The 22,729-nt window shown below is 46.7% G+C and overlaps 1 protein-coding gene across 1 annotated transcript in view; it reads left to right on the top strand.

Moving 5' to 3' along the window:
- ATG2B (autophagy related 2B) overlaps positions 1-22,729 on the top strand; it is an 86,971-nt gene that overhangs the window by 59,916 nt on the left and 4,326 nt on the right. The window contains exons 29-38 of the mRNA XM_006839510.1: positions 3,260-3,401; positions 5,477-5,679; positions 6,612-6,838; positions 12,436-12,544; positions 13,469-13,663; positions 13,902-14,003; positions 18,665-18,743; positions 19,047-19,254; positions 20,030-20,099; positions 21,889-21,971. Coding sequence (XP_006839573.1) covers positions 3,260-3,401; positions 5,477-5,679; positions 6,612-6,838; positions 12,436-12,544; positions 13,469-13,663; positions 13,902-14,003; positions 18,665-18,743; positions 19,047-19,254; positions 20,030-20,099; positions 21,889-21,971 — 1,418 coding nt within the window. The remainder of the gene's footprint in view (positions 1-3,259; positions 3,402-5,476; positions 5,680-6,611; positions 6,839-12,435; positions 12,545-13,468; positions 13,664-13,901; positions 14,004-18,664; positions 18,744-19,046; positions 19,255-20,029; positions 20,100-21,888; positions 21,972-22,729) is intronic.

The raw sequence follows: 22,729 nt of genomic DNA, 5'->3' as shown, positions 1-22,729 counted from the left end.
TTGTTTAGTTCTTCTGTGTCTTTGTCAAGTTTCTTTCTGGTTGTTCTATCCATTTTTGAAAGTGATGTATTAAAATCACCCACTATTATTGTAGATTCATGTATTTCTTTCTTCAGATCCATTAGAGTTTGCTTTATATATTTTGGAGCTCTTTCATTGAGAGCATAGATATTTATTATGGTTATTTCATCTTGTTCAGTTGTCCCTTTAATCATGACATAATGTCCATCTATATCTATTATGCTGTTTTTTGCCTTAAAGTTTATCTTATCGGAGATTAGTATTGCCACTCCTGTTCATTTTTTATTGCAATTAGCTTAGTGTTTTTTTTCCATCCTGTGACTTTTAATCTGTTTTTGTCTCTGTGTGTGAGATGTGTCTCTTTGCAGACAGCATATTGAAGGATCTTGTTTTTTTATCCATTCTGCCACCCTCCGTCTCTTAACAGGTGCATTTAATCCATTCAGTGTAATTATTGATAGGTATTGATTAATTGCTGCCATTATGGTTTTTTTTTTTTTGTGGTATTGCTGCTTCTTTGTTCTCTGTGTCTTCCTTTGTTGAGTAAATGCTTTTTGTGTTCTTTCTTGTGAGTTTCCTCATAGTTTTAATGTTTCCATGTTCTTCTTGGATTTTCATTCTCTTGGTAAGTTGTGACGTGTTAAGTTTCTTTGAGGTTGCCTTATAGTCCATTAACTTTTCTCTCCATTTAGTGTAGTCTATTTTATGCTGTAATCAACCTGACCTTCTCACCATCTGGATCTCTGTTCCTACATGTTTACCTTCTTTTACATTGTACTTGTTTTAATCATAGATTGACCTCCCAGATTCTCTGAGTTTGTTCTTATAGTTTTGTTCTGTTCTCGACTTCCTTCTGTCGACTTAATTCTGGGAGATGCTGCCATGTATGTCAATCTCTGGTTGTTGTCTGTTCTTGTTGATTCTCAGTCCACAGAACTCCCTTTAGGATATTTTGTAGTGCAGGGTTGGCTTTGGCAAAAATCCCTTAGCTTCTGTTTATTCTGGAATGTTTTGATTACACCATCATATTTGATTGATAGCTTTGCTGGATAAAGGATTCTTGGTTGGCACAGAGAGAGCATTCTAGAAAGGTGATTCCATGGGCGTGTTTGGAGAGCCGTCCTATGTCTGATAGTCCTTGTTGAGAGCACTCTTCCCTTCAGCTAACAGAAAGCCCTTCTCCAGAGTGAAGTTCTATCTCCTTCCCCCAGGACGACAGGGAGAGCTTGTTATATAGGGGTGGGGTGTGAAAATGCCTCGAGAAGATACAAGGGGGCTTCAAAAAGGTCATGAAATAATTTTGTTATCTTTTAATTCCATTTTTCCAGAACTTTTTGAAGCCCACTCATATATTATTACCAGAAGATTTGTTTATATAATAGTATTTCCAAGATGCACCTGACCCAAAACCCTAAAAATTAAATCCAATGCTGTCAAGTCAATTCTAACTCATAGTGGCCTTATGTTGTTGTTGTTAAGTGCCGTCGAGTCGGTTCTGACCCATAGCGACCCTGTATAGGATTTCCAAGGAGCAGCTGGTGAGCTTGAACCGCCGATCTTGCAATTCAAATGGCTTTGCAGTCTGACACATTAGCCCACAGCGCCAGTGGCCCTATGTTGTTGTTAAGTGCTGTCGAGTCGATTCTGACCCATAGTGACCCTGTATAGGGTTTCCCTGTAGGACAGGGAAAATTTTTTCACAGGGTTTTTAAGACTGTAAACATTTTTATGGGAGTAGACTCCTCATCTTTTTTCTGTATAGCAGCTAGTGCGTTTGAACCACCAACCTTGCAATTCGCAGTGCAACACATGACCCGCTGCACTACCTGGGCTCCTTTGCCTGGCCTAAGTCGTAGTATTTTCAGTCACCTGATAGGCATGTGAAAGCTGGACAATGAAGAAGGAGAATTGATGCCTTTGTTTTACACGTTGGCCAAGACTTGAATATACCATAGCTCCCAGAAGGACAACCGATCTGTCACGGAAGAAATAGAGCCAGATTGCTATTGGCTAACAGCAGACAAGGATGGTCAGACTGGGTCTCTCATACTTCGGGCATGCTATCAGGAGGGATTAGTTGCTGGACAAGGACATCATGCTTGGTAAAGTGGAAGGACAGCAGAAACTCACAGCACCCGTGAGGGTGGAGCCTGAAGAGGCAGTGTTGCGTTGGTGCTGCACGTAGCGTCTCTACCAGGAGGAACTAGTCAGGTGGCGCAGACACCATCCTCCTCTGTGTTCTGACCCTCTTCAGTCTGACCTCACTTCCTCCTCCTCCTTAGCTGCATTAACATCCACGACAACTCAGTGAGCTAATCGGGTTCAGCATCACTACCTGTTGTATAGAAAAGTAAGTGAAGACGTGGAGAATTTCAGTGAGCTGCCCAACGTTAGCAGAGGCAACAAGAAAACCCAGGCGCTTTGGTTCCCAGCTCAGTGCTTTCTGTGCCCAAGGTGGTACTGCTCACATCCAGACTCAGCAGCCTCCAGCTCACCTAGTGTTGGTGGCCTTCTGGGTGGGTGCTCCCGGGCTCTTCTGAGTCCCTGAGACCACGTGGTCTTGGGAGCTGGCAGGCACTGTCTTTGGTCTAGGATCCTTGTATGTTGTGGTGGGTGCCTGCTGTGTGCTTACTGATCATGAGCTGATAGGAAATTGCCTCTCTACTGTTGGTTCGCTTTTTAGGAACGTCTTTGTTGTATTTTAAAGTATTCCTTTCCAATTGGGTCTTTCCATTTTAAAAAGCAGTTTCTGGAGTTAATGAGTCCCGGGGAACAGCTGAACCTCAGTCCTGACTGATGTTGGGCCCCATGGGGCATTGCTTTGTCTGTCCCCCTCCCGCACACCCGCCCTACTGGCCTGAGGTGGTGCTTCAGTCCCCAAAGTGAGTGAAATGGTCACAGCCAGCAGCTCCAAGCCCTTGGAGAACAGGACATGGGCACCTCCTCCCCAGGTTGACTGCGTTTTCTCTTCCCTTCCTGTTCAATGGACTGCCCTTCCCCAGCACTTCACTCTGAGGGTTTGAGGTGAGACACATGGACCTCTATTCGATTGTAATGATTGGGGTGACGATGAATCTGAAAACCTCAATTGACAAAGTAACAGCCGCTCGACAGCACCAAGAAATCCTTCCGTCCTGCTTCTGGCATGTTTCTAGGACAGAGTTGGTTTCTGGTGCAGTATAGCCGTGGGTCTTGTGGCTCTGAGGGCATTTTTGTGGTTTATGGTCTTTGGTTGCAGGCAGAGGCCAGCAGTCGGTCGTCCTCACGCGGCCCAGTGCTTCCTGAAGCAGACCAGCAGATTCTACGGGATCTGATGAGTGATGCAATGGAGGAGATGGACGTGCCACACACTGCGGCGTCCTCAAAGCCCGAGGCCAACGGTAAGACACACCAGGCTCCATCGTCGCACTCCTGCAAAGGTGTTTACGACTCGGTCAGCTTGTGTTTGGGTGTATTTCAGGTCAGTAACAGTACCCAGGGTGGTGTGGACGGAGGCGGTGGGGGACAAGCCTTCTGGTGGCTGGTAGATAGGCTGAGGCTCGTCCACAGAGTGGTTGGTAAAGGAGAAAACTCTAGAATGCAGTTGAGACACGATGGACTGCTGTCGAGAAGATGGGCGGATAATTAGACTGGACTTCCTCATGAGATGAGTTGGGTTTGAATCACTGGACCTGGGTGTGGAGAGCAGAGAAAGAACGTGGCCTTTATCCCTGAAGGCACAGACGAAGCCGCGCTCCAGCCCCACTACCTAGGTTAGAGCCGTGCCAGTCCTGGGACCGAGCTCTCTCTTTCTAGACAAGCATCACACAGCAACATAGGAGACACATCGAGGGACCAGGTGCTGTGAGGTCCTTGAAAACCAAGCAAGAGAATCTAAATGTCTAAACCTTCTGTTTTTAAAAAAATTCATATATGTTTTTCTAATGGATGAATAGTTATTTTTGTATGTTATGAAATCCTATTTTTCGTTCATGGCAATATAAAAATGTACATTTTAATTTAGACTGCCTTAGAACTAAGGAAACAAATTGAAACTTTTAGCATCATATGGACTACATTATCTGTCATCAATATTAGCTAGTTTCATTACATGGGAAAGAATATTTAATGATTCGATTGAGTCCTGAAAGTTTTGCTCCATCCACATCATTAGGGTCAACTCCGCTTTGAGGAGGCAGCTTTTCCACATCCTGTTTGGAGTGCCTTCCAACCCGAGGGGCTCATCTTCCGGAACTATAGCAGACAGGGTTCCACGGTTATTCATAAAATTTTCAGTGGCTCGTTTTTCAGACGTGAGCTGCCTCTTCCTTCTTCCTAGACTGTCTTAGTCTGGAGGCTCCACTGAAACCTATTCATTTGTGAGTGACCCTGGACAATGAATACGGAAGAGCAGAGAAGAATTGAGGTGTTAGCAATGAATATTGGTTGTACCATGGACTGCAAGAGTGACCACATGTGTCTCAGGAGAAGTCCAGCCAGGATGCTCCTTAGACATGCGGATGGTGAGACTTTGTCACCCATCCTTCGGACATACTGTTGAGAAGGACCAGTCCCTGGAGAAGGACAGGATGTGTGGTAAAGTGGAGGGTCAGTGAGAAAGAGGCAGCCCCCCCTCCAGGAAAAGGCCCGACTGAGTGGCGGCAGTTGTATGGTGGCTGCAGGAGCAGCCAGTGTTGCAGCCTGTCGGATGTGGGGTCTCTGTGAGCAGGGACTGGCGTGGCAGCACGCAGCAACAGCCATATCTGAGTAGTTGAAGTGGACAGGAAACTGTACTGAACACTGGACATGTATAAGGGTGAGGGAGACCCGGGTGCTGCTGCTGGTTCGGGCTCATAGCAACTCTGTGTAGGGTTTCCAGGGAGCAGTTGGTGGTTTTGAACTGCCGACCTTATAGTCAGCCCAGTGCTTATCCTACAGTGCCACATCGGGACTCCCAGGTGCTGCCATAGAAGAGTTTAAAATCTAGTCTGTGCACCTCTTGAGGCCAAAGTGCTCATTTGATCGTCTTCGTGTTCTCAGCCAACATCACAGCGTTTGGTTTGAGAGAACAGTTAATGCATGTTCACACCTAGCTCTGGAGCTCGTGAACCGCATGGTGAGACCCAGGCCTGTATGTGTGCTTTCTCCCTGCTCCTAGGTGCCCATCCCCTGGTGTGTGGTCCCTGAGGACCCTCGGCTAAAGCTACCGCTCAGTCCTCAGCAGCTCCTGCTCCGGTGATGGACAGGCTGTACCTTCCACTGGGCTCTGCGAGAACTCGAGGCTGCTGCCGGCTTTTTGATGAGTAGCTTTTGCTGAGGAGTTTGGGGCCCGTTACTTAGCTCTTTCTACGGGTCACTTTTCACAGCGTCGCTGTCAGAAATCAGAGGGACACTGCACGATGGCGTCTGACACGCGGTGTCATTGTTGATGTCCCAGCACATGCCCAAACCAAATATTTATCACCCTTCCACCTAGGTGTACTGGATGACAGGTCTCAAACCCAGGAGCCATGCTGTTCGGACCTGTTCCTGTTTCCAGACGAGAGTGGGAATGTGTCCCGGGAGCCTGGTGCTGTCTATGCCACCTTCCCGCCCCACTGGATCAGCGATGCGATGACAGGAGCGCCCCCGGAGAATGACGACTTCTGCATTCTTTTTGCACCAAAAGCAGCGATCCAGGTGATTATCAGTGGATAGCATCTTGGGGTCTAAGACAGCAAACAGAGTAGAGGGAAGATTCTTAGGGTCTGTCATTCAGATGGGCTGCATTGGGTCACTGATGCTGGGCTCAGGCATCTCTCAGAGGATCTGTGCCTGCCGGACTCCCACACCGGTGACTGAGCTCTAGGTGTGGAGCTGGCTGAGGCCGTGTCATACATAGGTGCTTGTCTGTGAACCGGAAAAGGTGGGACCCGAGGTGGTGTTTGTGTGAAGGTTGGTGATTGGCAGAGAATTCTTCCTTTCTTTTTCTTAATGACTCTGCAGTAAATTAGTCAGTGATGGTACTTATTTACTAAGTTCTGGAAACCAGCTTGATGAATTTTTTAAAAATCAAAGCATTCAAACTCAGGTTAACATGGTGATTTGGTCAGTATGTTAAATATGTCAAGGTTCAGTGTGGGACACAGTATTGACTTTAAATCCAACCACAGGCTCTCTATAAGGGGCCCTGGTCGCATTGGGCTGCTGGCTACAGGGTGAGCAGTTCAAACCCACCAGCCACTCTGCAAGAGCTAAAGGAGGCTTCCTGTTCCCACAGATTTACAGCCTCGGAAACCCTGCGTAGGGCCGCTAGGAGTCAGAATTGGTGGTGGTGGTAGATACGTGTGCAACACTCCAACACAGCCGTACACACTGAGCTGCGTCTCCTTGTTGTCTAAGGGTGTAAACGTCAAACGATAGACTGACAGGCTGGTGGAGCACCTTACGTCGAGCGTATACAGAGCTCATGCTGTGTTAAAGGAGACGTGTCTGTGCTGCTGAGTCAGGGGTCTTATCTGTTGAAATCATGGAAGGAACAGACTCAAGAGATCCCCCTGAGGCTTGCACCCTACTCTGTGGTCTCCAGTGAAACCCGAGGGTCTCTCTCTCTCTCTCTCTCTCTCTCTCAGGAAAAGGAGGGAGAACCTGTTGTCAGGATCATGGCTGGTGACCCGATTGTGATCAGAGACAATCACTTCAGTCTGCCCGTGAAGAAGGGCGACCCGAGCAAAAGCCCACCACACTTCCCCATCCCTGTCATCCGGTACGTGGTCAAGGAGGTCTCGCTCGTGTGGCACCTCTATGGAGGAAAGGATCTGGGGGCAGCCCCTCCCTCATCTCCAGCGAAAAGTTACATGTAAGTCCATTTCTGTGTCCGTCTGTTCGACTGCCCAGTGTATTCTTTTTACAGAGAAACACAGAAGTTATCCTTTTATGAATGACTGACAACCTAGTGTTAGAAGCCATGTTATTCTTGAAGCTTCATTTGTACGTTCGTATTCGTTGTTTGTGTTTTTACTCTGAGGATGACTGGTGTGGTTTCCATGCAGCGGAAATGTGCCAGAGCTATATTAGGGGCATCCTCACCAAGACAGAAGAGGAGACCTTTGCCCTCAGTTCAGAGGCCAGAGGGTGTCATGTGAGCAGATGAGGGCAGTGAAGTGCAGCGTGTGCCCTGCCTCCAGCTCCTATCAGCTTGCCCCGCACGACTCGGGCACCCAGCAGTGCTAGGAGAAACTGAGGTAGAGAGAATGGGGAGAAACCCAACCCAAAGCACTGCCATGGAGTCAGTCCCCTTCATGGTGACCCTGGAGGACGGACGGGGCAGAATTTCCCCTAGAGTGTCCGAGTCTAAGTCTCTACAGAAGGAGATTACCTCATCTTTCTCCTGCAGAGTGGCTGCTGGTCCAAACCGCCAACCCTGGGTTAGTAGTCCAATGCTTAACTCATTATACCATCAGGTATCCTCAAGAACAGATGGGGTGGGCAAGCATTCCTAGGAACACCAAGGAGAAAGCAGTAAGTACGCTGTTATACTGAAAGATTTGCAGCTAAGGTCACGAAACAAAGTGTGTACGATTTGTTGAATGGAAAACAAAATTTCTCTGTAAACTTTCACCCAAACCACAGTTAAAGACACAATTCTTAGTAGAGTGCATGTGACCAGACCAGGCCCATGGGGCAGTAATATTTGGCACTATGGTTAACAAGTTTTTTCTATTTAAAACATGATTTGGAAAAAGCCTTAGAATTGACTATAATTATCTTCTCTATAACGAGGTTTCCCAGGCTTGACCTTCATACTAAAAGCATTCCTGAACTAACGGCGCATTACCACAGACTAGTAAGGGTTTCAGTCCTCAGCTTGTAGCTGCAGAACCGCAGGCTTTGTCTCTTCCTTCCCATGGCCTTCCTGTAAGGACACCGGTCATGGATTGTGCTGTTATAGTTAAGTGCCATCGAGTCAATCCCGACTCATAGAGACCCTAGTTAGGGATTAGTAAGGCCTCCCTAATCCGATAAGCACGGGACTGCTAACAGCAAGGTCAGCGGTTCAAACCCACGAGTCATTCTTGGAAACCCGATACAGGGTTATTGAGTCAGAAGCAACCAAATGACAGCCCACAACTATCCATTGTGAAGAGGACCCTGATGGTGGCAAGGTTTAAAAGCTCTGCTGCTAACAGAAAGGTCAGGGGTTCAAACCCAACGGCTGCTCCGCGGGAGAAAGCTGTAGCAGTCTGCTTTCGTAAAGTCTACAGCCTTGGAGACTCTTAGGCACAGCTCTACTCTGTCTAAGGGTCGCTATGGGTCAGAATCTCCTAATACTGCCTCTGAAGTTTCATCCAGTTTGCCCAGTGCCCTAAGTCAGTGTGCGCTCCCATCTGTCAGTCTGTGAGGGGCTGGCTGTGGGGTATTGCGTGTTGCTGTGAGGCCGGAAGTTCTGACACCAGTATTGGATATACCCAGCAGCTAAGCTAGGTTTTAGCTTCCAGACTGAGACAGACTCTGAAGAACTGTCTCGTAATCTATTTCAAAAATCAGTCATTGGTAACCATGTGGATCACAGCAGTGCTGGCAGAAGTCCCCTAGGCTGGAATCCACTGATCATACAGTGGCTGTGACAATGTGGCAGAAGTCCCCTAGGTGGTGGCTCTTGTTAGGTGCCGTCCTGTTGGTACCGACTCATAACGACTTCTGCACAACAGAATGAAACCCTGCCCGGTCCTGCCCCAACCTCACAATCGTTGCTACGCTTGAGCCCATTACTGCTGCCACTGTGCCAATCCATCTCATTGGGGGTCTTCCTCTTTTTCACTGACAACCTACTTCACCAAGTATGATGGCCCCTCCTGATAACATGTCCAAAGTATGAGAGACCAAGTCTGGCCATCCTGGCTTCTAAGGAGCATTCTGACTGTACTTCTTCCAACACAGATTTGTTTGTTCTTTTGGCTCCATGGTGCTTTTAACATTATCCTCAAATGTATCAATTCTTCTATGGTCTCCCTTATCCATTGTCCAATATTCACATGTATGTGAGGTTATTGAAAATACCATGGATTGGATCAGGCGCACCTTAGTCCTCAAACTGACATCTTTGGTTTTGAACAAACCAAGTTTTAAGAGGTCTTGTGCAGCAGATCTGCCCAATGTGAAACGTCATTTGATTTTGTGACTGCTGCTTCCATGAGTGTTGATATTTGGTCCTTGCAAAATGAAGTCTTAGACAATTTCAATCTCTTCTTCATTTGCCATCATGTTATTTATTGGTCCAGTGGTGAAGATTTTTATTTCCTTTAAAGTGCCAATCTATACTGAAACTGTGGTCTTTGATCTCCATCAGTATTTTAAGTCCTGTTTTCTTTCAGTAAACAAGGTTGTATCATTGGCATATCACAGGTTGTAAATGACTCTTCCTCCAATCCTGATGCCATGTTCTTCATATAATCCAACTTCTCAGATTATTTACTCAGCATACAGATTGGATTAGAAGGATGCCAAAAATACAACCCTGGCACACATCTTTCTTAATTTTAAACCATTTGGTATTCCCTTATTTTGTTCAAACAACTGCCCCTTGGTCTATGTACAGGTTCCTCATGAGCACAATCAAGTGTTCTGGAATAGTCATTCTCCTCAATGTTGTCCATAGCTTGTCATAATCTACACAATTGAAAGCCTTTGTGTAGTCAATAAAGCACATTTAAACATCTTTCTGGTGTTCTCTGCTTTCAGCCAAGATCCATCTGACATCAGCAGTGATATCCCTCATTTCATGTCCTTGTCAGAATCGGGCCTGAACCTCTGGCAGTTCTTTGTCAATGTACTGTTGCAGCCGTTTTTGAGTTACCTTTAGCAAAATTTACTTGCATATAATATTAATGATATTGTCCGATGATTTCCACATTCCGATGATTTCCACTCTCTTTGGAATGGGCACTGATACGGTCGTCTAAATTTCTTGGCATAGATAAGTGAGTGCCTCCAGTGCCACATAAGTTTGTTGAAAGATTTCGATTCCAGGAACCCCGTTCTTTGCCAGTGCCTTCAGTGCACCTTGGACTTCTTGTTTCAGTATCATTGGCTCATGATCATATGCTACCTCCTGAAATTGTTGAACATCAGCCATTTCTTTTTGGTACAGTGACTCACATGTTCCTTTCATCTTCTTTTGATGCTTTCTGCATCGTTCAGTATTTTGCCGATAGAATCCTTCACTATTGGAAATTGAGGCTTGAATTTGTTCTTCAGCTTGAGAAACGCTGAGTGTGATTTCTAACTCCAGGTCTTTGCACATTTCATTATAATATTTGACTTTGTCTTTTATAGCGATAGCTGACCTTTGAAAATTTCTATTCAACTGTTTTTACCTCCTTATTTCTTCCATTTGCTTTAGCATCTCTATGCTGGAGAACAAGTTTCAGAGTCTCTTCTGACATCCATTTTGGTCTGTTCCTTCTTTCTTGTCTTAATGACCTTTTGCCTTCTTCCTATATGATGTTCTTTATATCTTCCCACAACTCTTCGTTCATTGGTCATTAGTGTCTAATTCATCAAATCAGTTCTTGAGATGATCTCTAAACTTGGGTGAGATATGTTCATATTTTGAGTCTTGTGGACTTGTTGTAATTTTCTTTAACTTCAGCCTAACCTTGCATACAAGTACTTGATGATCTATTCCAGTCTGCCCCGGCCTTGTTTTAACTGATAATATTGGAGATTTTCTACTGTGTTTTTCCACAGATGTCATCAACTTGATTTCCCTGTATTCCGTGTTTCTGATGAGGTCCATCTGTACTGTAGTTGTCTTTTGTGTTGTTTAAAAAAGGTATCTGAAATGAAGAAGTCATTGGTCTTGCAAAACTCTAGTATGCGATCTCAACACTGTCTCTATCACCGAGGCCATGTTTATGAACGACTGATCCTCCCTGTTTGTTTCCAACCTTGGCATTCCAGTCACCAGTAATTATCAACACATCTTGACTGCATGTTTGATCAAGTTCTGACTGCAGAAGTTGGTAGAATTCTCCAATTTCATCCTCACTGGCTTTTGTGGTTGGTGTGTAAATTGGAATAGTAGTGGCATTAATCTGTCTTCCTTGTAGGTGTATATATATTCTGCTCCCGTAAAGATTTACAGCCTTGGAAACCCTGTAAAGGGTCGCTATGAGTCGGAACTGACTCCACAGGCACATAACAACAACAACAACAACCACAGACAACGTTGTACTTCAAGACATATATAACTGTTTTTTTGATGATGAATGTGATGCCATTCCTCTTCGATTTGTCATTCCCAGCATAGTAAACCATTTGTCAGATTCAAAATGACCAACACCGGTCCATTTCAGCTCACTAATGCTTAGGATATTGATGTTTATGTGCTCCATTTCATTTTTCACAACTTCCAATATTCCTAGATTCATTCTTCGTACATTGCACATTCTGATTATTAATGGATGTTTACAGTTGTTTCTCCTCATTGCGAGTTGTGCTCCAGCAGCAGATGAATGTTGAATGTCTCTAAAGCTTTACTCCATTGTCAACATCAAAGTCAGTTCTACTTGGAGGAGTTTTGAGTGTTTTCCAACCTGAGGGTCTTGTCTTCTGGCGCTGTATCTGACAGTATTCTGGTGCTCTTCATCATGTTTCAGTTTTCAGTATTCTGGTGCTATCTGACAGTGTTCCACTGCTATTCCTAACTAAGGTTTTCAGTGCCTAAATATTCAGAAGCAGTCTGTCTCTCCTTCTTCCTAGTCTGTCTTATTCTGGAAGCTCAGCTGAAACCAGTCCACCATGAGTGACCCTTCTGGTAATTTAAAAAAAAGTGGTATATCTTGCAGTTTCAGGAGGCTCCTAAATATGCAGTGACTTTAACAGTGTAGCAGGTGTCTCTAGGAAGGAACTACTGAGGGTTACACCATGACTGTAACAATGTAGCAGATGTCCCTAGGTAGGAAATACTATAAGTTCATGATGAATCTGGCACGGGACAGGCCGCCATTTACTTCTGTACTTGGGCCACCACGAGTCAGAGAGGACTTGACAATTTACTGCCATAGTCCACAACTGACCCGTCCCCTCTACTACCCTAGGAAGCCCCTGGATTCATATTAAGTCCCATTCTAAGGTCCTCCGGTGGCCATGAGCTCCCGGGGGCCTGGTCATATCAGGACAGGCGGTCTCCCTTGGGAGTGTGTTCTGTGACGTGGCCTCAGAGACAGCAGCCGTCTTAGGCAGTTCTGCAGCCGTGAGCAGCGAGCATGCAGGTGCCAATGATACACTGTCTAGACTCCAGGTCTCTGAAGTACAGGCTTTGGAGGTGTGGTCTCTGGGAATGAGACTGGGACACCATTCTGATTGTTCCTTTTTCCGGGAATCATTTCCTGGCTCCCGTGGAAGATCCCTTTGTAACAAAAGGGATTTCTGTTGTTTTGTGTTCACTTGCAGTGGTCCCCACCGTTCACCCTCTCACACCCCCACCAGACACGGGCGGCACGCGGGCTGTGGGGGGAAAGGAAGAAACCACGACTTTTTGATGGAGATACAGTTAACCAAGGTGAGTGCTTCTGGGGAAGGAAGGGGTGGGGGGTGGGGGGCGTTCTTCAAAGCCCCACCATCAGGTCTTGAGCCTCCGGATAGAAAAAGTACAAGCATCTTGTAGGAAACATGGACCTTTCATTGTCAAGATTTTGAGAAGACTGAGGTTTGTTTTGTTCGGGTTAACCTCAGAGGTGAAGGAGTATTGAAAGCACCTAAGGGGCGTGCCAAGCTCAGACTCCAGGGCCCACCCCGAGCTTCAGACTGAGTGGGACCCGAGAGCCTGTCTAATGTGCTCCCAGGTGATGCCGATGCTGTTGTCCCAGGGACAGTGGACTGTTGTCCTCGAGGCCTGCTTTGGAGGAGTGGACGGGGCAGGTCTTCTGGGAACGTCTAGCGGTCCTCAGGCCAGGCCAGCCCTCACAGTGTCTGTACTCACCCTGTCATCCTTCCCGGGATTGTACCCTGTGTTGCCTCTGAGGGCGCTTAGGGTGAGAATGTGCTAGCGATTCCAATTCCATATGCAGAGGGGCTGCAGAAAGTTGGTGGGGAAATCCCAGTATCTGTTCACCCCATTTGTCCACAATCTTTTGAAAGCTGCCTCGCGTTAACGGTACAGCTGCCCCCTTTGGGAACTTGCACTGTGCCCATGTTCGTTCATCTGTAGTAGAGTCATTTTATGTCTGATTTCGCCATGAGAACTTTGCCACTGGAGGGTAGAGACTTCACTGAGGCCAACTCAGAAATGTCAGTCACACGTGTCCTTGTCCCCATCAGGGGATCAAAGCCCAGCAGGCTCTGTTTTCCGTTCTCTGAAAGTGGGACTTGAAAGCAGCTGTAGAATTCAGGGAAAACAGGGTGACGCTGAGCAGATCAAGAACGTCGTGTCGGGCGTAAGCCTGTGTAACTAACGCTGACTCCGTGTTCCCCCATGCCCGTGCAGGTGAAGTTCCAGCATGACGTGTACCCCCCGAGCCGGCCAGAACACGACTCCGGCCTCATGGAGCAGCCAGTCTCCCGGCAGGTGTTCATCGTGCAGGACCTGGAGGTGCGCGACCGGCTGACATCATCGCAGATGAACAAGTTCCTCTATCTGTACTGCAGCCAAGAAATGCCTCGCAAAGCTCACTCCAACATGGTGAGGAGACGCGGGGAGCGTTGGTGGAGTGTTGGCTCACTTTAACCTGGAGACCCTGCCGGCACCCTGACACCAGAGTGGGATGCACACTGGTCACGTGGGGTTCCGGTGTGTGCCCCTGACCAGTCTAGTGAGAGTGGAGGACCCGTTCAGGCATGGGAGGCCAGGCCTGCAGGGGGGAGGAGACGACAGGCCCCAGTACCGCTGGGAAGCTGGCTTTCTATTCCTTGTCCCGTAGCTGACGATTAAAGCTCTCCACGTGCGCCCCGAGTCTGGCAGGTCGCCTCAGGAGTGCTGCCTGCGGGTGTCGTTGATGCCACTCCGTCTCAACATCGACCAGGTGGGTGTGTGGCTAGACATGTCTCCCGCCTTCCAAATGAGAGGCTTAAATTAGGAGAAGTATAGCGCTGCTTCCTGTGGAACGTTCTGGAAGGTGGTGCGCTAAAGCATACTTGTGCCGCTCAAGGACGAGTGCATTGACATGGAGCCTGGACTGTGGTTAGGAAACATCATTACATGGTTTCCCTCAGTCTCTGACTCATTGTCTACCTGACAGAGAACGGAATACCGCTTTCTCTCTCTCTCTCTCATCCTGCCACGTTGTTGTTGTTAAGTGCCCTTGAGTCAGTTTTGACTCATAGCAACCTTGCACAGGATTTCTGAGGAGTGGTTAGTGAGTTTGAACCGCCAACCTTGTGGTTAGCAGGCCAGTGCATACCTGACAGTACCACCCCAGGAGTCCCGATCCTGCCATGCATACAGGTGTACACAGGTTTCGGAGAGGATGGAAGGACTCCAAGGTTTGTTGAGAAAATTGGGGGGTGTCTTAATTGTGGCATCCAGAAGAGAGTCCTTTCTGCCCTGGGCAAATGAGCAGTTAGTCTGTGGTACCTACGAGGTCTGTCACACACAGACAGGTCTGTTAAACATGGGAAAGCCTGAGAGAGCCATTTTCCTATATTCTTGCAAGTGTCCAAATTTTCCTGAGTTTTGCTTTGACCCAGAGCACTGCTTAAGAAAGCATGGTGTTAGGTGCTGTCAAATCAGTTCCACCCAAACTGAGCTGGTGAGCAGGAGGAGAGCCTGCGGGCCCCACACCCTCCTCACAGTAGTTCCTGTGTTAGGGTCCTATGGTGCAGCCGCTGTCAGCCCATCCCACTGAGGGGCTTCCGTATTCGTCATCCAGCTGCCATATGCATAGAGGCCATTGGAAAGCCCATGGCTTGGGTCAAGCACACCTTAGTTCCTGCAGGGGCATCCTCATTTTTTAACACCTGAAAGATGCCTTTTGCAGCATATTGGCCCAATGCAATGTGTAAATAAATGCAAATATAAGGCATAGGTGGCACCTCTCCCAGGAACATTCAAGTCTTCAAGATAAGTGAAGAGCTAATGCTCTGGAGCCGGGCTAGGGTCTGGATGCTCTAGGGCTGCGTAGTGTGGGGAAGACCGTGGTGTGGGGTAGGGTCTGGATGCTTTGGGGCCATGTAGTGGGGAAGACCGTGGTGTGGGGTAGGGTCTGGATGCTCTGGGGCCACGTAGTGTGGGGAAGACTGTGGTGTGGGGTAGGGTCTGGATGCTCTGGGGCCGCGTAGTGTGGGGAAGACTGGTGTGGGGTAGGGTCTGGGTTCAAGTCTCTGTTCTCTAGCACAGGATGAGGGACTGGAAGGTTCCAAGCCTCAGTTCCCCCCAGTGATGAAGCAGAGTCATGTGCACATCGTAGAGGGTTTCACTGTCATTGGTTCTGAAGAGGACTGACTGAGGGTCTGAAGCGTCCTGCATGGTGCCTGGCAGGCTGTTACGGCTTCAGGACTGCTAACTGCTGTTGTGATTAGCTAAGAGCCCACCTGGGCTTGTCTCCTGGCTGCCCCTGCAGTGAGCTAGCCCTCTAGCTCTCTCTCCATGGGCGTGGCTGAGGTACAAGTGTTCACTGAGTGGGACCTACTATGCCTCTGCTTTGTTCGGTGCTGATTCATTATGCAAAGAAATCGTAGGTTAATTTAGGTAACCCATGGAAAGGATTTCAGGAATACCTTCAAATCACGTTGATGTAAACAAAACAGAGGTGCTCTCAGAAAAAGCGGGTGGTGGCACACTGAGGTCAGCATCGCCTTAAGCTGCTGGTTGTGGCTTCTGAGCTGAGTCAGTGTTCGATCCTAACGCTGCTATTTACACACTTGTTAGTGTGGCCCCTGTAAATACCCTTCTCTAGGGTCTGGAAATGGGGACTGTATGAAATTTGTCATACAGACCAAATTTTTGATAAAAGTTTTAATTGACTATATTAAGGTATAATGTACATATAATAAAATGCACAAACTATTAAGTTTACAGTGTGACTTTTGACAGAGTCATATAGTAAGGTAACTACTACCCAACTTAAAACATAAAATATTTTCTTTCCCCCAGAAAGTCCCATGTCCCTTTGCAGTTGGTCCCTGCCCCCTAGAGCTCCCACCGATCTTGTGTCTGTCACCAAGGGTCAGTGGCTCCTGCCTGCAGCATGCTGTCTTACCTCCTTTGTTCACAGCTGCATCTGTGAAGTCCAGTGTGTGGGCAGGCCGTGGGTTTCTCCTGCTGAGTGCGGTTCCGTCATGTGGGCATTTAACAGTGCCTTTGTGTGTGTATGTGTGTGTGTGTTCCGTCGTGTGGGTGTATTAAAGTGCCTCTGTGTGTGTATGTGTGTGTGTGTTCCGTCATGTGGGTGTATTAAAGTGCCTGTGTGTGTGTATGTGTGTGTGTGTTCCATCGTGTGGGTGTATTAAAGTGCCTGTGTGTGTGTGTGTTCCGTCGTGTGGGTGTATTAAAGTGCCTGTGTGTGTGTGTGTGTGTGTGTGTGTTCCGTCGTGTGGGTGTATTAAAGTGCCTGTGTGTGTGTGTATATATATGTGTGTGTGTAATTCACTTGCTGGTTGACATTTGCGTCCTTTCTTGCTTTACTGCAAATGAATGCACTGCTGTGAAGTTTGAGTGCACACCTTTCTATGGATCTTTTCTCCGCTCCTGGGTGCTCGTGCGCTTAACTGACTGCCTGAGCCGCTGCCACAGCGTTTCCGCATGGCTGCGGGTCCGCCACTCTCACCAGCAGTGCCACATGGAGTGTACCACACAGCAGCTGTCTTGTGTTCTTTATGTTGCAGTTCAGACATCCCTGATGGCTAGGGAAGGAAGCTCCAGGGACACAGTAGGTTAAGTGATGGGCTTCTGTTTGCAAGGTTGGCGGTTCAAACTCACCAGCTACTTTGCAGGGAAAGGATGAGGCCATCTGCTCCCATAAATGAGCCTCAGAAACCCCATGAGCAGTTTTCCTCTGTCCTACAGGGTCACTGCGAGTGGGATGGGCTCCACAGTAGTAGGTGGGTGGCTGGTGGCGCTGGGCACCTTTCCATGGACTCATTAGTCATTTGTATTTCTTCACATCTTGCTAGTCTCAAAATGGGGCCGTTGGTTTTACTAAATTGTAAGAGTTTATCTTGAATACCACATCAAACATTTTTTAAAACGTCATCAAAAGCTAGTGATGAGCAGCCCTTTGCTGTTCTGTGATGGAATCTGGGTTAAAACCACTGTGACTTTTGTCGTCTTAAGAGCAGAGCACCCAAAATTTTGTCTTCTGAAGACAGTCAGCAAGTCGAGAAATTTATAGCATTTAAAATATCACCACCTAGTGGCCAAAGAATAACATTCGAAACCCTCCAATTAGTTAGCATCTGGTAGCGTAGTGGTTACGAATCGGGCTGTGAACCTCAAGGTCAGCAGTTCAAAGCTACCAGCAGTTCCGTGGGAGAAAGATGAGGTGTTCTGCTCCTGTAAAGATTTACAGCTTCGGAAACCCTGTGCAGGGTCGCTATGAGTCAGAACCAACTCCACGGCACATACCAATAACAACATATGGTATGTATAAAATCCCACGGGCTTGTTAGGAATCCAACATTGACTTCACGGTACCTAGTAACAGCAGCATTACCACAGTACTCTGTGTGATGTGTAAAGCGTATTGCAACCAACAACTCATGCACCTACTTCTCCCTTCAGAACCAGAGTGCCCCCAATACCGTGGAGATGGCAGCGCTCTCTGCTTCAGTCTCACCCATTAGCCGTCCTCCCTGGGCCCCGGAGCACCTGAGACGTCTGAGAAACAGGGTGCAGACTTGAGCAGGCCAACTTTGCTGTACCACCAAATATCAGGGCTCTCTAATTCACTCCAAAAATATCCAAGGGAACTTCGAAAAGTTTGTGGAAAGATTCCATTATCTTTTCATTCCATTTTTCCAGAACTTTTTGTAACCACCTCATATTTTGGTATAGCATTAATGGTTTATGTTAATTTAGGAGCTTTTAAGATGAAAGGGGGAAATGAGAAGAGCAGGTTCAGTGGATTTAATTGTTACATCATCCAGAATAGAATGAGTTGATTTACACGACATCAGGACACAGCCATCCACGTTCACTGGCAGATCCAGAGCTTTCGACAAGGCCACCCTGAGTGAGGGCTTTTATTGCTTCTCCATCTGTATTTTGATACCGTGCTCAGTGGAGAACATGTATTGTAAGTCATCATCAGAAAGTGGCCAGCCCAGAAATTAGATGTTAGGGGCTGTTACGGGACTGCCTTCCACCTAGTAACAGTCAGGGAAAGCTTGCTGCCGCGGTTCTCGCTCCTGGTAATGTAGTGCTAGTAACGGCAGAAGAGCGCCCATGAAATAAGAATGAGAGCTCTGTTTTCCTCAGGAAACTAAAAGATGCCCAGAGATGTCTGCTAGTTTTGCAATCGAGCAGTTTAACTCCTACGTCTTCATTTTCACATCTATAAAATTGATTTCCTCACGGAAATGAGAATTAGTGGGGAAATGGGTGTGTGGGCACATGCACATGCTTGTCTAGGCACAGTGCCTGGTACCAAGCTAGAACTCAAAAATGGCAGCTGATTAGGAATGACAAGTAAATTAGGGGACTGTAAATATGGCTACAATTGGCTATAATGACATTTCTTAATTTTAGGACGCCCTGTTCTTCCTGAAGGATTTTTTCACAAGTCTTTCTACAGAGGTAGAGCTTTTAACGACCCCAGACCCAGAAGGTATTATACTTGTATAGTTTGAAAAAGATGAATACTTAGATTGATTTTGATTGTTATAAAGCACATTGTTTGTGAATGTACCTACAGTATTTATTGCTGCTTATATAAATGTGTTCTGTGTTTATTTGGGTTGATACAAATACAGTTTATCCAAAAGTAAGCATTTCAAAGGTAAAATAAAATGTTCTGTCACCGTCCCTGCCTTCTTCAGTGAAGAATGGCAGTCAGTTGGGTCTAGCTTAGCCTGTCCTCCTGCTCTCCAGAAGCACACCTAACCTATCAAATGCACTCGCTCCCTCGCAGTTAAAAAGTCTCCAGGTGCCGATGTTACCTGCACTCTGCCAAGACACCTAAGCACCTCGAAGGAGCCAGATCTCGTTCTTTCTTTCCCTGGGCCAACACTGTCTTCCCAAAATGACTGTGCCAATCCGGAGGAAGTGAAGAATGGGGATGAAGGACAGGCTTTCTCAGCCGAAGAAGTCGCATTTGATGATCAGCCTGTGTTTTTTAGGTAAATAATACTGTTCTGACAGCAAACAATGTGCTGGCACCTTTGTGGAGATGGCCCTTTTACGTGTGCACACTGGTCACTAGGAGCTGTGTCAGCGTTTCTTGGCTCTGCTGAGGAAGCACCTAGTGTGTTCATTTTGTTTCGTCCCAGATCCAGGGCATTCTCCAAGTCATGGTAGACTGGCAGCCCCTCCCTGCCCCACAGGCATGCGTTTGTTTCACAAACTTCAGAGAGCACTTCCTGTCCATGTGCCAGCCAGGAAAGCAGAGAAAAGTCCCTGCTTAATTGAGCTTATAAATGATGGCGGTGGTGTGGAGCTAGGCCAGTGCCCGTCCTTGCCTCTTTTTGACTTGGTGGCAATGATGCATTGTTTGGTTTCATCTTTAAGGGTTTGGATACAGGCATCACAGCAGTTGTGAAGATGGCACTGAACCGGGCAGTGTTTCCTTTTGTTGTACGTAGAGTCGGTTTGAGTCGGAGCTGATGCGACGGCACCTAACAAGAAACAACAGTTAATTGCTAATATTTACCAAAATAAGTCTTTCTAAGAGACACATTGTTTAATGAAGTAGAGAAATATTCTTGTGAGAAAGTTTAAATAGAGTAAGTTAAGTACCTCTGTTTAACCTAAAAGATGTTCACGTTTACTCAGGCCATATTGTCCTCAATTCTTTTTGGTTTCCTTTTTATTCTCTAATTGAATAAACGTACTTGCATCTGATTTCTCCCCTGAGTCATTTTGAGTATCAACAGAACCCCTCTTTGTTCCTTTCAGAGAATTCAGGTTCACATCAGAAGTTCCTATTCGTCTGGATTATCACGGAAAGCACGTCTCCATGGATCAGGTTGGAATCTTGGCATAAATAGACTCGACACAATTACTGGTCTTGCTTGTCTGTTTTATGTCCCAACTTTTAAATTTTTTCTTCTGTCACCACTTATATAAATGTTTGAAGGGAAATGCGTTTGACCCTTGAGCAAAGTGGGTGTAAACTGCCCAAGTCCACTTGTAACATGCATTGTTTTCAATACATAAATAGGAAGATTTTTTGAGATTTGTAACAATTTGAAAAACCTCACAAACCGCATAGCCTAGAAATAATGAAGAAAGAAAATAATGTCATAAACGCATGAAATAAGCGTGCACTTTGTTATCATTCACTGCCTTAAAATGCACTCAAGTCTATTTCATAAAGTTAGTTACTGAAACTTCGCACACAGATAACTTGCTGTAGTGCCATTTCAAAGAATGCATCATTGCCAAGAGAAAAAGAAACTCCGCACCTACGCTAAGTGCACACGGCTGCCTCTAGCGTGCTGTGCGCTGTGCCCGCTCAGTGGCCACCCTCAGCGGCCAGTGCGGTGAGCTCAGGTGTTTCACGTACCTGCTGAAAATGCCGCGGGACACAGAGCTCTGCAGTATGTTGCGCATCGCTTTGAAACGTGGTCTCTGGTATGTTTCCTCATGTTTGGGGCAGCATCGTAAATGGAGAAAAGCGCCCTAGGACTGACCCGCCTATACAAGGCGCCAAGGGTGCTTACCGGCAATGCTCAGGAAGCAGAGCAAAGTCATGACATGACAGGTAAAAATGGATCTAACATAAGGACCCTGTCAGAGAAAAAAAGGAAATTCCTGAAGCCAATGTTGCCACTGCGCCAAGCCAGAAAGCTGAACACACTGCCATGGAGTGGGTCCCGAGTCTCAGCTACCCTGTAGAACAGAGTATAACTGCGTGCCTGGGCACGTGACCTACGCAGCACATGTCCATCCTATTGTGAGGCTTCCTGTGCTCAGTGAGCTGTTCGCCATTAACTCCGGGGAAGTCAAAGGTTACACACAATTTTCAATGCCCCTAACCACCATATTTTTCAAGGGCCAACTATACAGGGACTTTCAGCTTAATTGGATTTAAAAGTAAGGTGCTTATCATCTACCTAATTGTTCTTGTTGTTGTTAGGTGCCATCGAGTCGGTACTGACTCATAGAGACCCTATGCACAGCAGAACGAAACACTGCCCAATCCTGGGCCAGCCTCACAATTGTTGCCACACTTGAGCCCATTGATGCTGCCACTTGGCCAATCCATCTTGCTGAGGGTCTTCCTCTTTTTCTCTGACCCTCCACCTTAACAAACATGATATCCTTCTCTAGTGACTGTTCCCTCCTAACAATATGTCCGAAGTATGAGAGACAAAGTTTGGCCATCCTGGTTTCCAAGGGACACTCTGGCTGCACTTCTTCCAACACGGATCTGTTGGTTCTGTTGGCAGTCCATGGCACTTTCAATATTCTCCTCCAACATTATAACTCAAAAGCATCAATTCTTCTACGGTCTTCCTTATTCACTGTCCAGCTTTCGCATGAATATGAGGTTACTGAAAATACCATGGCTTGGGTCAGGCACACTTTAGTCCTCAAGCTGACATCTTTGCTCTGAAACACTTCAAAAAGGTCTTGTGCAGCAGATTTGCCTAATGATGTACCTAATTATCATGAGTAAAATGATATATAAATTGGGTTTCTGTAAAGAAAATATTTTACATGTTTTCATCTCACCAAGGCATACAACAATACCTGTTATAAATGCTGGGTCTGTCTAATTCTCACACCAGTCTGGCCGTTTTGTTCCCTAGGGCACGTTAGCTGGCATCCTGATTGGGCTGGCCCAGTTAAACTGCTCGGAACTGAAGCTGAAGAGACTTTTCTACCGCCATGGGTAAGCGGGTGGGTTACGTGAGGCTTTAAGGTGAAGCTACTGCAGATTAAAAGGAGCTCTGGTAGCGTAGTGGTTACTTAAGGGTACAAACCTTAAGGTCAGCAGTTCGAAGCTACCAGCCGCTCCGTGGGAGAAAGAGGAGGCTTTCTGCTCCCGTAAAATTTACAGCCTCAGAAACCCTGTATAGGGTCCATATGGGTCGGAACCAACTCGACGGCACTTAACAACAACAACTGCAGATTAAGGACGGGGTTTTCCCAGCAAGCTTTGGTAGGCCTGTTGTTTTACAGTGTTGCACCTCAGGCTCTCAGTCTAGGGGTCCTCACCGGTCAAGGTCTCCTGAGGGAGTAGAAAGGGTGTGAGCTGGGGGGCATTCTTCAAAGACGGCTGTAGTTTAGGATATCGCTCATAATTTCAGGGTTGTAGCTTGCTTAGTGAAAAGGCTGGCAGTTTACAAGGTGGCAAGCAGTTCTTGGTAGTGAAGAACTGTGGAGACATTTTTCAATATTTTGAGTTAATACTTTGCCAGATCCTTAGACGTTCAAATTAGGAGTACAGTGAAAAACACAATTGTATGTGTTACCTGGAGTCCTGGTGTTGCGCTGTAGGCTACGCACTGGACTGCTAACTGCAAGGTCAGCAATTCAAATCCACCAGCGGCTCCTCAAAAATCCTACACGGGTCACTGTGAATCAGAGACAACTAGACAGCACTCATCAGGAACCTAAGTCACCTGCGTCTTTTAGGAGTCAACATAC

The sequence above is a fragment of the Chrysochloris asiatica genome, unplaced genomic scaffold (assembly GCF_000296735.1).
Source record: "Chrysochloris asiatica unplaced genomic scaffold, ChrAsi1.0 scaffold00025, whole genome shotgun sequence".
Classification (NCBI taxonomy): Eukaryota; Metazoa; Chordata; class Mammalia; order Afrosoricida; family Chrysochloridae; genus Chrysochloris; species Chrysochloris asiatica.
Note: the sequence above shows the minus strand (reverse complement) of the source record. Positions and strands in the feature narration are given on the sequence as shown.